This window comes from Excalfactoria chinensis, chromosome 10, assembly GCF_039878825.1.
Source record: "Excalfactoria chinensis isolate bCotChi1 chromosome 10, bCotChi1.hap2, whole genome shotgun sequence".
NCBI classification, from domain to species: domain Eukaryota; kingdom Metazoa; phylum Chordata; class Aves; order Galliformes; family Phasianidae; genus Excalfactoria; species Excalfactoria chinensis.
The window spans coordinates 13,245,829-13,261,778 of record NC_092834.1 but is presented as its reverse complement, the minus strand read 5'-3'; the positions used below and the strand labels follow the sequence as shown (position 1 = coordinate 13,261,778).

General features: G+C 37.2%; 1 protein-coding gene across 2 annotated transcripts in view; it reads left to right on the top strand.

The window, feature by feature from the left end:
- Positions 1-15,676, top strand: part of THSD4 (thrombospondin type 1 domain containing 4) — a 243,174-nt gene extending 227,498 nt beyond the window's left edge. For both annotated transcript variants that reach the window (XM_072345424.1, XM_072345425.1), the window contains 4 exons: positions 6,235-6,408; positions 8,839-9,018; positions 11,218-11,362; positions 12,846-15,676. In XM_072345424.1, the coding sequence (XP_072201525.1) occupies positions 6,235-6,408; positions 8,839-9,018; positions 11,218-11,362; positions 12,846-12,988 (642 nt within the window). In that variant the 3' untranslated portion in view covers positions 12,989-15,676. The remainder of the gene's footprint in view (positions 1-6,234; positions 6,409-8,838; positions 9,019-11,217; positions 11,363-12,845) is intronic.
- Positions 15,677-15,950: the final 274 nt, after the last annotated feature.

Genomic DNA, 15,950 nt, shown 5'->3' with positions numbered 1-15,950 from the left:
GAATAGCTTCCTGTCTCATAATTCTCTTAGCATGGAATTAAAACTGCAGAGATCCACCAATCTGCATGCTTTAATCAGCAGAGTAATGCCAGTGAACCTTACTGAACTCAGCAACAAAACTGGATTGACTGGAGTAGATGAGATTGTTGCAAACATTTCACATGACTGATTGCTTGACAGCTCTAATTTCTGCAAAGATTGCTTCTCCTCTAGCTCAGAAGCAGAAAACTGCATTCTTCTGATTTACAGCAGTGGGAGATTCATCAGTGTTTTCTGCCAACTATCTGCAGCATCCTCTTCTTGCATTTTTATTCATTTCTCATTGCTGTCTGTTCTGATAATTTATTTGTCATTTTAGATTTACAGCATTCTTAGAAAAAAAAAAAGCCAAAGTATGGACAATTCTTAGGTGTTAACGAGATTCTGAGGCCAAAATAAATATAAAGAAAGAAAAATGTTATTCATCAGGAATCAAAATCCAGAATGATCAAGCAATCTGCATTGCAGATTTTTTTAAAGGAGTCACTGTACTGCTCCCAGTATATTCCAGAACACTTCTGTATTATCTTTCATTAGAGAGTTACAGTGTGCTTTGTAAAAATTAGTGCTTTATTCCCTACACACCCACATTACCTAACAGGTGAGGTGGGTATGTTGACTGGTCAAAGGTGGGACCACCAAAGCGTATTGCAGCTCTTTCCCAGTTTTCTATTAAAATCTGCATAGCTCAAGTAAAATCTCCTCGATCCTGAAAAGATAAAGGCAAAGAGACCACCATGAAGCTAGTGCAAGCGTTTTGCTATGTTTTATTACCGCTGCTTTCAATTTAAACTGAAAACAAAACTAAATATCACTTTCTGTGGATTTCATGTGGAAATCATATGAAAGCAGAAGTTCTCTATGCATAAATTTGTGACTAACTTTATGATTTGCAAAATGAAATGCGTAGCCAGGAGAGTTTTGAAGGAGACATGGATAGAAGAGTGGCCAAAACCTACAGAGAATGTTTTTTCTTCTCCTCAGCTGATCTCTCTTTGACAAAATTCATTTGCTTTAGACTTTCTAAGCCACTTCTAACTGCCAAAAGCAAACTGCTTTGCTTAAAGGTAGATAAGAGAGCTCTGGTGAATGTGCAGTGCTGTCATATCTTTGGATTTAAAAGAAAGATGGGTAACTTAATACTGGAAATTATGCAAAGATTAGAATTATAGTAGGGCAGTCTAGTATTTCATTACAGAACAATTATGTTAATTACAGAGATACCTGGTGTTCACAAAAATACTGAACATATTTAACTTCTGATATTTGTATAACCTGCTGTTTCATGTCTCCCAGAAATCAAACTAAATCAATATCATGTATGGAGGCATTGCTGTTTCCAGGGTCAAATACTTTAAAATCTATTGTTCTATTATTTCTCTATCTCTTCACCTACCAAGAGCCTCATATAAGCCTTCATCTTGTTTTGAGGGATCTAACACATGGGAGGGACAGCCTTTGACTTCAATGACCATTATTTTCTCATAGCTGCCCTATTGGCCTCATTCAGGCAAACTGATGCCGTCATCCAGAGCCCAAAACTGACAGCCTTTTTCTCTTTTTACCTGTAGCCCACCTTGAATGTGTTTGAATATATCTGAAAAAAAAAAAAATGTCCTCTCTTTCTTACATCCTACTGCAAGTTAAGTTTGTTCATATACTCAGTACTAACTTTACTGGTGCTTCAGTGCAGAAGTAGAAATCAACTCCAAAAGCCTTCTCAGCAGGATTAATTATTCAAGCCCGACTCTGCAGTGACATATGTAACCTGCTTCTGGACTTGGAGTTTTGATTGCTTTCTATAACTCATTAACTTTGTACATAGATGCACTCTGTAGGTTTTTATATAAATAGATAAAAAGCCTTTCTGCTTTGTCCAGTTCGCTAACCTGAAGTGAAACATGATGTGAAAGTCATCATGGCAGGGTCCTTGCCAGCCAAGGCCTGCAGCAACCCCGTTTGTTGACCAGAGCAGCCAGGGGCACTGAGGAGGCCTAAAGAGAGAAGATGATGGTGGTGAGGCAGGTCCAAGATCAAGCTGAGAAATTAATCCAGGATAGGTCCAGTAACCAGAGTCAGATATAGACCAGAGATTGCTAGGCAGGCTCATGGTGATGAGATGGGGTTAAGATCAAGCTGGGAAGCAGTTCCAAGGGTGAAGGGTCAGTGAGACCCATGGCAGAGTCCCTGGGCTGGCGAGCAGGAGATCTAAGTGGAGACCACAGGTAAGGCTTGTCAGGGCCAGTCAGCCTTAGTGAGGCATCCTTACCACTTTAAAGGCCAGTGCTATTTGTCCTGTGCTGGAATACTTCAGGCTTCATTAGTAATACAGAAGTAGCAACAGTGTTAGCAGCCACTTACAAGGAAAATAGCAGTGCGTATATGTGCATATATGTAGAAGCAATCATGATGTCGCTGAAGTGTCTTAAGCATTTGCTAGGCTTTTGTTACCTTGGAAGGATGGTCTGCTGGACTAAACACAGCAGGAGTCTGACTTCTGATCCAGCGTCTACTATATACATTGATGCACTCTGAAGGGAAATCATTTAAGTAACAGTATCTTGAAGTTTGGCAGTACATAAGGATACTTCAGACTCAGCCCCCCCCCCCCCCCCCCCCTTTTTTTTTTTTCCTTTTTAAATCAGGGCTGTTCCCAACAGCGTTAATGTTCTTTGTGTCCCATGTCTTGGAACTGTGGCTGGAAGTGAGCTTCTGAAATCATGGCTTACTTTTGTACTGATAAAACAGGGCTTACGAAATCTCTCTAAAATCTGTTATCTGAGAGGGTAATGACACCAGCCTTTTCAGAGGGCAAATAATGCTAAGATGTTTCATAAATGGGTTTTCAGTTTCATTTTTTGCAGTAGTGTAACATCAATAGAATAACACATCTTAAATACTGCATATGAAGGTGAAGGTTTAACTGTAGTAGGCGAATCCTGCCCAAATTGAGGAACGTTTTACAGGAACAAAATTGGCCATAACTGGTTAGAAAAACTCTAGAGTTGGATGGTAGGTTTGTTCCTGCTTCTTTCCCATGAGTTGTACTTGTCCCAGTAGAGGGCAATGAGTAGTACTGGTGCATTAGTGAATGAGAACTGGCATAATTTCAAGGCTTTTACTTGCTCGACCGTTCCCTGTGGGTGGGACAAAATTTCAGGCTTTCACTTAAGTTTTTCAAGTTAGCAACAACTGTCTTCATGTCCTTGGTCTGATGTCAAAATTGTTTTCTGGCAGCTGTCAGAATATTTATATCATTTTAATTCTTTTTTTCTTTTAATGGGGATGGAAAGCTTCTAAAACTGCATTGATGAAGGAAGGACAACCAGGAAGACAGGAAATGACAGACTCCTTAAAATTAGGGAGGGTGTTCCACAGACTAACATTTCTGAAGGAATTCCTGCCAATTAAAACAAGAAAGTGAAACAAAATATCTTTAATAATAGGATCAGAAAAGAGAAGTTGCAGATCATGAAAGCTCTTCTCAGGTTTTGTAACATAACATGCCTTACACTGTGAGGCTATGGCAGTCACTGTGTAGTAATGTGACAAATGAGTGGCACAAAATTGAAAGTAGTGGGTGTGTCAATTGCAAAAACCAAAGGGAGAGGATTTAATATCCAAACACTCCCTACTAAGTTCCTTGAACTTTGGAAATTATGGCTTTCACAGGGAAGATTTTTATTGGAAGGAAGGGGAAAAAAGGTTGGGGTGGGGGGTGGAAACCTTAACTCTGAAACATTCAGATTTAAGTTTGCTGTATAAATCCTCTGAGGGTAGCTAATCTGTAGTCAAATCTTATGGCTGAGGGTGGGGCCATCCAACGCCTTCCCACTTGGTATTTCCTTTGATATGTAAGCCCAGTTAATACATAATCATTTAAAACATAATACTGTGGAGATTTTCTGGATTAATTTATTGACTAAACTTATTCTCAGCTCAGTTTTGTTTGCAAAGCAGAAAAGTGAATTAGATCAAATGGAAATTACTCTAGAAATAAGAAAAGTATTTGCAGAGCAGATGCATACTTCTCTGTGCATAATGTATTTGAACAAACTTCCCTGGGATAAAATATGAACAGGCAGAAAGCTTATTTCAGTACAGTGGGTTTGAAAGGCAGCCATTTATGAGGCTCAGTTAATCAGTTTACCTAGGAGTGGAACATTTTGCAATAGGTTTAGTTTAGGTTTAGTTTACATAAAGGAGAAAATGTTCAGTGCTAGCACAGTGTACATCATCCCAGTATTTCCAAAACGCTGTCAGTTTACCTTGGAAAGACCTTCTCCGTCATCAGATTTGGTTTGCTGAGGAGCTGAATCTATTTTACTCTGTATGAAAATGGAAAATTTTTGTTGTGCACCACCAACAAGAAATATGAGGTTCATTGTGTTACTTATAGGAATCATTTAAGAGATGCTCAGTTATTTGAAGGAGTCCTTCCAAACTGTGAGCAGTTTTTTCCTACTCTGCTGGAGTACATAAACTATCTTCAAATTCTGAACTTCTAGTTATTCCAGAATTGTGTATTATTTAAAAAGTACTTGTGAAGAGTTTAATTACTTTTTTAAGCTTCGTGAGGGTTCCGTTTCAGCAAGACTTTGTCCTTGTGTTTGAACGTCTTGTCAAAAAACTGACTTGGTGACAGGAGGAAGTATTTTTCTTTACTATATCTGTTGAATAAATATAACATGACTACGTGTTTCAGACAGACAACCAGTATTAACTGATTAAAGATTGGTTTGCAGCCAGTTGTACAATGAGTCCCTGGTGACTCTGAGAGGTGGGGAATACCTGCATTGGTTGGTTGGTAGCAGCATCTGCTGTTCTGTACTTGAACTATTGGATGTTATGCCAGTGGGAGCAAGCTCAGCTCTGTGTCTCATTGCCAGCCCTTAGAATTATTCTTACTTTTATTAAAAAAAATAAAAAACCTAGAGCAATATTGGTTCACAAAGAATGTTCTGTTCATTGTGAAAGTAATGCACAGCTTCTCCTAACTACTTATTTTGTATGTTAAGAATAATAACTGACACATCAATCAAACGCGTGTTTTCTCCCATACTTCCTTGTGGTTTTCTTTGCATGTATAATTGCTTGTAATTATTTAAATTCAATTATGTACTCACCTTTCAGTAGGCTGCATGTATTTTGTCTGTATTTTCATGGTCTAGAGAGAAAATATCAAATACATTTTCCTGGGCATTACTCTACTATTGAGGTGCCAGCAGTTCAGTGCTGTCCTGAACAGTGGATTATCCCACTGATGTTCATGAACAACCAGGTTATAAGGGCATAGAGAGTCCTGATAAGTGGAATGTGTTGTGCATGATTTATGAATTGTATACATGCTATCCTGAAATGTGTGATATATGAATCTGCACATCATTGTTATTGAATAAATGCTTACAAAATTTAGCAGTGAAAATTTGGGAATGGTAAATATTAGTTATAGGGATGTCGTATTAACAGCATGCAACATTGCATTTAAATAAACTTTATGTTTACCTCTTCTGCTGAGACTATACTTAATAACTTACAATTAAAACATGGTGGGTAATAAATAGTGACCCCTACCCTTATTTGCAGAAGGCTATCCTCAGTCTTTGGAAACTTCTTGTCACAGTTGTTCATATTTTCTACTTCCTGTGCTCTTGTGCTCAATCAGTTAGCAATGTAGGAAAGCTCCAGGATGGGCAATGCTGTTGTTTATTCCCCGATGTCAATGGCACTTAACTCGAAGTCTTCTTCACCTCATCCTTTTATATCAGTGTAAGAGCTCTCCTGGCTGACAGCTTGAATGGTCAGAGGAGCAGCTCACAGAGCTACTTCCTGAAAAGCTGCTTGTTGAAATTGTCACTTCTCAGTTGCATTAATTGATAGGAAAAAAGTGTGTAAAATTAAAATGGAAAATATTAACAGACAGGAAGATGGAAGGAAAACTAAGGATGTTTTTTAAAAGCTACAAGAAATATTTTTTTCTTCAAGTTCTTTCATTTGTGATCGTAAAGGACAGATACTAGTTGTCTACTAAAGGATACTAGTATAAAACTGTAAGATGCTTTGCTGCGGCTGAATTACAAGTAAAAGTAATTGATGTTCTGTTCATTTATGTTCCATGGGTGTTGTTCCTTCTCATTTCATTATGTGCTCTGGAGGATGGACTACTGACTACTTGTTGTGTCTTCTCCTCCTCAGTGTTCTGCAGAATGCGGTGATGGGATCCGCACACGTTCAGTGGTCTGTATGACCAATCATGTCAGCAGTCTGCCTCTGGAAGGCTGTGGCAATAACAGACCCTCCGAAACAACTCCCTGTAATAATGGTCCCTGTGCTGGTAAAGTGGAGTGGTTTGCTGGGAGCTGGTCACAGGTAAGCTTTACATTTAACACCTCTGTGTGTTTTCCATGGGCATTTTCATCTTTCTTTTTTAATTTGTTTCCCCCCACACAAGGACAGTGTGTACCCTAAGATATTTCTACGTTGCTGTGGAATGCTTGGATATCTTTTTTCTGTGTTTTCCAGAAGTAATGTTCTCTGCTTTTCTTCACCTGCTTTTTTTGGCTTTTTTACTTTGAGGAAAATAAGTCTGTCTTTTTTCCTCCTTACCTTAATTCTTATTTCTATTCTACTGACTCAGCTTATTTATGAAATGAGATGTCGGAAAGCTGTTAAGTTAGATCCTTTGTAATCCTCTAGATCTATGGGGTGGATATAGACAATAGTCAAAAGATGTAAAATAGTCAATAGCAGTGACTAAAACCAAAAGCTGCCTTCTGTTTTGCTGTGCTGAAGAAAAGAACAAAATGTGGTTAGTGGCCAGTATTGTGACGTTCCTTTTTCAAGGTAAATAGTTTCCTCGATCTATGCATCAATATTCTTTCTCATTCTTACTGAACATTTCTGCTGTCAGAATCAGAGGAATGTGAGAAGCTGTCAGCTGGTGCCCAGGCACTGATGTCCCTTCGTATAGGCTCTCTGAGCTACATGGTAGTTGGCACCTGCATTTCTTCAAGTTCTTAGGGAAAAGTCTCTTGGCCATGCTGTTAACTCACTGCATTTCAGATTCCAGTTGGTAAGGACTTGGAAATTAAACTGGTACAGCTGAGATGGACATTTACATGCAAATACTTCCAAGTGTAAGTGAAAATTGTTTGTGTTACTTCAGACTTAAAACATGCACTTTTAATAGCGTAAAATCTAAGCCATGTTTCTTACACTGCTCCATGCAGGTGAACAGGAGCTTTGTACCCATTCCTGTTGTCAGTGAAAGAAGTGTACAATACAGTCATTCTAACTCTCTCCATTCTGGTCTGAGTAAGGAAGTTTCTTTCCTTCAAGTTTTCCTATTCTCTTAAGTCTGATTCGCCTTCTTTGTTTGTATGAGATGGGTTTATATGTTTGATGCATAGCAATGGAACAATGTATTTGCTGTACAGTGTCTGACAATATCTGTTCTACCAGCCAAATCCTGACCTTAAATACCTCAATGAAAGCAGGCAGTCAGTAGACTGGAGCAGGGAGCGTTGGTGGGTGATGTTCTGCATTGTGCTTTATTAGAGCCAAGAATTTTAAGACACTGCCTGTTGGAAGAACCATTAAAGGAGAGCAGTGACAGACATGTCCAGTGTTAAGAGAAAGTGTAGTTACATTACTTTGTATGGAGTTCATTTAGGTACATTCATTTTCATTCATCTTGCATTTTGGGCAGTATCACAAATTCCACTCTTTCTCTCTCTTTCTCTCTCTCTCTCTCTCTCTCTCTCTCTCTCTCTCTCAACAATATTTACTTGTTTAAGTCTAGAATAAACCTTTGAAAGTCATATCCCTTTATGCAATGTAGAAACCCATGTATTGCTGTAATCATCTTTAAAAACATTTTAAAAGTGCCAGTAACTGTATTATTTGTGTATTTAACCTTTAAATGTGCAGTGAGAGTCCGTGTGAGTTAAATTTGCTTTCCAGAACTTTCAGTGCATGCAATCCTGCTTCAGCCAGAAGCAGTAACACTGTTTATGAAGAAAGTAAGTTATGCTTCTCTTTTTGTTAGAAAAATTCAAGTCCATTTCTGTTTGTAGCTACAGGCAAAATGAAACTTCTACACCTCTCCAAAAGCACACTTGTAGCCATATCTCTTATTCTTCTCAACAATAAATAGTTATACGTTTTCAGTCTTTTGTAGCACTTGGAATAAAAACAAACAGTACAGTTTTAGCCCCTGTAACCATTTTTAAGATTTAAAGTTAAATATATAATACCTAAAACTTATAATCCATTTTCACTTGATGAATTAAGTCATTACTATATCCCGTGGCATTTTCTTGTGACTAGTTCCTAACTGACTGCTGGGTACTTTGGCAATGCTATATACAAATAATAACAACCCAAGGGTTATCTGGGTTACTGTTTTGTGACTCAGAGATAAAATCCCTATGGTAGGTTCTTAAAATCCCTTATGGTAGATTCTTACAAAATACTTTACCCTTTTCCTTTCTCCTTAAGTCATACCTATACCAGAAATTGAAGGAAGGATATAGTTAAATTAATTTTACCATTGACAGAAAGAACCTATTAAAACAAGGTGATGAGTTTTGGTTGATAGTGACTGAATACATAATTGAAAATAGGGAGAGAGCAATGGTTCACAAGTTTTCCTGATGAATATTAATTTTAAGTGCATGTGTGTGTATGTGCTCGTATTCTTTTATCTAAGGAACAGGTGATGTGGACAAGTACTTCAGAAACGAGTTGAAGGACACAGTAGAATAACAAATCCCACTACTTTTTTGTTGTCTGATCCAGTGCTCTACTGAATGTGGTGGTGGAACTCAGCAGAGGGAAGTCATTTGTGTCAGGAAAACTGAAGGCAATTTTGATGTTTTGAACCCCTACGAATGCTCATATTTGGAAAGACCTCCCAGCCAGCAATCCTGCTACCTCAAACCCTGCGGATCTAAATGGTTTCATACAGAATGGAGCACAGTAAGTCTGCCATGCTTTTCTGTGGCTTGTTTTGATTGATGCATCTTTTTCTATATATGTTGAAAGGGAACCACACTGGGTTAAAACTCTCAATCATTAAATAAGGCTTAATCTTGCATAGACATTGCACTAAAAAGAAAGCATACTTACTCATGATTCAGTGGAGCTTATGCTTCAGTTTGAGTTCCCCTTGTCAAGAACCTTAAGAAAATTCCGCATCCATGTGAAACAAGATTGTCGTTTTTTTCCCACTTTCAGTAAATGCTCAACTATTGGACTGTCCTAATGGCAGCTCTGGAAGGCAGAGAAGAAGGTAGAATGATTTTAACAAAATAAATCCAATGAAGGAAGTCCTAATCTTTCTTCCTTACTTTGCAGATGTGTGTAAATGTTTATTTCAAAGTAAAGATGCAAATTACTCTCATGATAAAATTATGTAGGTTTAAGTGTCTCCTTTGATGTTACTGTAAATTAATTCTTTACTGTTAGTTTAGGTTACATAATTTAAATTAGAAAACTTATTTTCAAGTATGAATCTGCAAGTGTGTAACCACAAGAGATCCAGATATGTGCATCCAGAGCACACAGCAGATAAATTCTTTCTGAAAGGCATGAAAGAAAGAAGCTGTTAAAACTGAGAGTCTGATAGGAACTTAGAGAACCCCAGCCATTGTTTAAGTCCCTATTCCTAAGAAGTATCTTAAAGCCATAAAAGGTGTAAGCCTTTGTGACCATCTCCTTCTTGTACAATTGCATTGGGTTTCTCTATGCATTGTTCTGTTCTCCTTTTGACACCGTTATGTAGAAAGTATGTGATGTTTCTTACTGTTAAAACTGAAGAGAAAGGATCAGGGGATCAGTTGTGATCAGAACAGGTATTTTAGAGCCCTTATATGAGATTTTGAAACTGTCCAGTTTGTATCTTCAGCAGACATTTTACTTGATCCAGAGTCAATGGCATAACCTCTTCAGTCATGGGGATTTAGTGGCTGGCTAATGCAGAGTGCTGGGTTTTATATATATCGTATTGTACATAGCCTCTAAATTCTATCTTGGTTCCATTTCAAGTACTTTAAGATCTCTATAAATCACAATAGAAGTTGGGGTTATTTTGCTGTTGTTGTTCGATACAGGATAATTACAATATTCTGTACAGGTGTATAATGAGTAACTACATAAAAAAGTGAATGTATTCTTTTACTGTTGCAGAAGGGCTGGTTCTTTCCAAATTTCAGAAGAGCTGTGCATCAAGATCAGAGAACCTTCTAAGACTCTATTATTGTGAATACTTCAGCTTGCTATAGTACCTGATTCTATGTTAGTGATAGGTTGTTTTTCCTATGTTAGGGGGAAAAACAAACAAACAAAAAACATGCAAAAAAACTCAGAGAAGATCCTGACTACTTTGGGGCAATTAATGGTTTCAATAATTATAAAAGACTCAGGCTTAATTAAGCCTGTGAGCATTTAGGTCTTACTGGACAGTGAGCCAAAACTGAAAGACCTTGCTCAGACAGAATTCTTCAAGTGAACAGGGGATTTGCTTCAATGATAATTTGTGTAATAATTGACTTTGGAAATACCAGGACTGGCAATTACAAAAGTCTTTGGCTTTGAAACAGATTTTGAAGGAACGCAGAAATATTTTCTTTAGAAATTAAAAGAAACCTTTAATGTTTGGTAAAAAATTGTGCTAAAAGAACTGGAAAATAAGCAAGCACTAGAGAAACAGCAATTAAAATGATTCATGACTGTATAGAAATGGAGGCAAAAGGGCAGTGAAGGCCAGTGCAGTCAAGTAGTTCGGCACAGGAAGTTGTTGAAATAAGGAATACAAGCCTTGTGGAAAGAGTAGATTTGGAAGATACATCTAAATAAGCAGAGGAGAAAAAGTCTAATTAGAGAAACAGGAAGCTAACAAATAAATTCAGAAAGGGAGACAATCTTGTGTGCTTTCAGTTGCAGAGTCTAGCGTGATTATTTGTTCAGTTGCTCCCCCTATAGACAAGAATGTATTTGAACTTTGGAAATTGCACCTCTGTGTTAAGGACTTTACAGTTAGAAACCAGAATCTACAGAAGTAGAGAAGTTGATAAAAGGTTACAGTGATATACATGGATGTGCCTTACAGGTTCCCATTTCTGTCTCTATCTTAGCAAAATCTCCTATAGCCTTCATGAACATCGTATTTTGTTGCAGTGTTCCAAGTCCTGTGAAGGAGGATTTAGAGTTCGAGAGGTGCGATGTCTGTCAGATGACATGACAACCAGTACTCACTGTGATCCACAACTTAAACCTGAAGAAAAAGAACCGTGTAACACACAGGACTGTGTCCCTGAAATAGGTAAAGTAGAGGAACTTTGTGTTTTAACCGTGGTGCTCCATCTAGTGGAGAAAGACGTTGTAGAGTTTTTCTTTCTCAAGTACAGAGTTTTGTTTTTACACAAACTTTGGCTCTTTTCTGTGGTTGAAAGAAGGTTTTTGTTTTCATTCCTGATTAAAAATTCTTTTTTCTTTGAAGTACTTAAAAAATTGGCTTTCGTTCAGAGTTGCCAAGAATATAAGAAATATGCTGCTGTGGAAATGGCACAAACTGGGGTTTTTATACAACTTCCTTGCATTCTCAATAGTTTCACTTTGCAGATTCTTGAAAAAAAAACCACCAAGAACAAAAGATCAGGTATCACACAGTGTGTCTGGTAATAGTTCTATAAGTAACAGTAACATTAAGTGTAATGTTTAATGTAAGAACATAAATAGAAAAAAAATGTTTTTCTTCTTCATAAATGTCCAGTGTGGCTTGAACACTTTTTACTCAAGATTTTGAAGACGTTCAGGAAAATTGTGTCATTTTGTTTTCTACACAGTAAATACATCAAGTTTATCAGGCATTAAAATTAGTCGTTCTTCTCCTACAGATTTGACTTTCACATTGATGAGAATGCTAGGGAAAGGAAAACGCAAGTATTCAGAAATAGTTTGAACTCATATTCTACAACAATTACTTTAATAATAAGAATTATTCTTTAACATACATTAATTACTTTAAAAGCCAGCATTGTGCAGTTGTACAATACTGTTGCATTGCTGTTGTTTCTTCTCCATTTAAAACAGACTTGTACAGAATGGATCATTTTTAGAAACAATATTAGCATTTTGTCATTTGGTCTTTTTCGGTGCCTAAGTTTCAGTGATAACATAATGGTATGAAAATATTAGCTGTCACTTAGAATCTAACTAAACCCATTGAATGTTAAGAAAAGCATGAAATTGTGAGCAGAATACATCAGAACAGCTTAAGAAGTAATGGGGAATGTTAAGACCAATTGTTTTGGTTGGTTGGTTGGTTTTGGTTTTGTTTTAATCTGGTTATTTTCAACCAATCGCAGTATTTGTGATGAGAGCTGTGGTTTACTCAGCAGTGGTTTATTGAAACTTGGCATTACTTGAAAATGAATGTTTGCAGGTTCTGTTGCCATCAGAGCACTGCCACAAGAGTTTAGTACCTCGGAATCTAAAAATGAAGTGGAGAGGTACCTAAGTGGAGAAAGCCAGAAACTTCCCAATCGTTTTTATTTAAGCCAGTTGTTTAAATTATTCCTGAGGATAATTACACTTCATCCAAGTCTTTATATATCTTGATCAAATGTGGAAAAACTGTAATCACCACCTAACTAGCTATTTGTGTAGGTAGCCTATTTTAATTTGATAGTGAACATTTAAATATAGATTAAAGGAATCTTACATGGTCGAGGAAAAGGTGTTGGTTATTTATTTTTCTGCTGTTGTTTTTTTCAGCTTATTCTCTCTTCCTTTTCTTTCCACAGACGAGAACTGCAAAGATAAATACTACAACTGCAATGTGGTGGTTCAGGCCCGTCTTTGTGTCTACACCTATTACAAAACAGCCTGTTGTGCATCCTGTACACGTGTGGCAAATAGACAGTCTGGGTTTCTAGGACACAGATAACAAATACTCTTCTACTCAAAGCAGCAATGTCAGTCTTCAGATGAAGCTTGAACAGTGTTACTGTTTTGACTAGAGCAGGTTTTAGCTTCTTAAAGAGGTGGTTTTTATACTGCTGAGTACGTCAAGACATCACATCCTTTCAATTACATTTATTGTGCAGTTGTATCTTTCTAAAAATGTTTGTTGTAAAACCATGATCTCTTGAAAGCATTAACTTGTATTGATAGCATTCTTTGCACCTCCTCATTGAATAATTATTTAAAGAACATGCCAGCCTTACTATTATGAAATTAATGTTAAAAACAAATAATCAGAGCTAGGCAGTGACAGCAGGTGTTTAACTAGTATGAGTGCGACTGCTACATTGTTTTCTGAGTGCTTACCCTTACTTGGGTGTTTTGAACTGTCTTAAAGTAGCAGATCAAATCAATGAAACGTGCACATGAGAAGAATTATTCTACCAAGAACCCACCCCTTGGAGACCCATTCATGTTTTTTAGCACTCAAATGTATATTTCTAATTACTTCAATCCATTCATAATAGTAATGGTTATACTCTTTCACTTATACTTTTAGCTAACTTCCTGTCCTCGGGTAGCAAATATATACACATTTGACTGCCAAAAAGTGCCTTTATATTTAATTCATAAACCTGTAGAGTTACACTTTTCTAATTTTGTATAGATTCTAAAATGTTACCTACCAGAGTGCCTTTAGCCCATTAAGCCTTTAGCAGCTGCAGCCGTCAATGAGATTTACCAGAAAGGCAAGGTGCCTTTGCTGGTGCTTAAAAAAAGACAATATTTCCATTGGCAAGGTCTCTTTTCTGTAGGGCAGTTTTTCAGTGAACTGATACCTTGCCTAATGTCTTGTCTCTGCACTGTTGCTTAACCCGTACCGTGCAAAAATACCATGTCTAGATGTTGTCTGCATATCAGAGCCTTCCAAAGCAACCACCCGCAGATGCACACCTCTGTGCTTTGTAGTCGTCTGTTACTCTTGGTATCAGTAGCTCTGTAAGTGTGGCAGCTGAGTATTTGTAATAAGATCTCAACAACTGATGGTTTTTTGGGTTTTGATCAGTTCTTACAACATGCTTGTCTTTTTTACTCAGTGTTTCACTCATCAGGTCTGTTCATACCACTCTCTTTGTACTACTCAAGAATGGCTCTGCTTGTGTGCTGAGTGTCTGTTAGTAGAGTTTAACTTGCATTGAACTCGGAATAAGCAATAAGACTATGATTCAATGAATTTACCTGATGATTTTTCATTTTTGTAATTGCTGTACTCGGCCTTGTGATTTGGTAAAGGTAAGTAGAATGTGCTGTGCAATGCAAATGAAAATGTTTATGTTATCTGCACATTCTCTAGCTTTTACCTCTGAGGTCATTCAAATGTGTAAATAAGGCTGTGGGAAGAAATCAATATCTCTGTACACTCAACTGGTTATTGCTTTCAAAACAGTGATATCCAGCTGCACATTTATTTTAAGGTGCCTGTGGCCTGAATTGAGAAACAGTTGTAATGATGTGTTAAGCCTCTCCCAGTGATGTGATCGTACAGTGATTAAGGGGTCCTGCTATTGGTTAAGAGGCATATTTGAACCTCATTTAGGATTTGTATCAGAGCCCATCGTAGATGATCCACCTGTAAATGTGCATCTGTTCTTATTTTCTTCATACCACTCTGGTATAGGTGATGTGGAAGAATGGGCACTGGGAGGCAAAGGTTACTGCTGTGCTGCTAGTCGCACCAGTCCGTGTGCTGGAAGCTACGAGCACAGGAAGGTAGCACTCCTCTAGTGTAAAAGCTGCATTGGACTGAGACAAACCTTAGATATTTTGATTCAGTCACTCATGAAGAATGTATTTCAGCCACAATGAAGTATTAAGAAGTGTTTCCCCTAAACTTTGAAGTTACTTTTTGTGATTATAAACCAATAATATCATTGGATGTTTCTGTATTCTGTGTCTTGGGCTTTTTCACTGTACTTAGTTGACATAAAGCCTCTAGAAACAGACATGCTAATGAGAAAACCTTCAGTATGATCTCACAGAGCTTTTGCAGTTCTGTTTCCTTGTATTATAAAAATCTATCTATGAGGGTAACTTAAAGATTTGTGATCATATTATATTCATTAAATTCTTGACCAAAGACTGATACAGAGAAAGTGCAGTATAAATAGCTCTGGAATCCAGTATTTGTAAATATAGGTTTTCATCTCAGTGTTCCATTGCAGCAGATCTTGACATACAGCTTATAATTTTTGCTGTTATCTCTTTTGTGTCAAGGAAGTGTATCCTGTCAGCTTGAGGAAAATATTTGTTCCATAAAAAGAATTAGTGAAAACTGCAATGAGAATGAAATATGTGGAAGTAATCAGGTTTGCAAACGATTCATAGACAGTAATCTGCTTGCACATACTCTCAGCTGTGAGAAGGCAAGTCAGCAAGCAGGCAGGTGATCCTGGCCTTCCATCAAATCTGTTGCCATGCTCTGAAATGTATGACCATTGGGTTGTTTGACAAGGATTATCATCATGTAGGCATCATTAAGCTGCCACTAAAGTAAACAATGAATGGGAGATAAGTATCAAAGAATATATATGTCGTGATATAATCTGGTGTTACTCCTAAGCTGTAGAGCTTTGTGAATTGAATGCAGTGAATTATGTTTATACAAATTATATATTCATTAGTGTTGGCTTTTTTTTTTTTTTTTTTTTTTTTTTTTTTTTTTAGTTAAAGGGCAGATTTCAGGTGTAGCAGTTAAAAAAGATTGTATCACCTAATTGAACATCTGGTGATATGGAGACTGCTAAAATCTTGCTTAACTTGATCATTTATTATCTATTCTCATGTTTCAGTATAATCTAAATACTTGTTCCTGAAATATGAACTCTCAAACTCTTCTTTCAGCAGATGTAGAGCTAATATCACCTACAAAGCAAGTGCTACCCTAA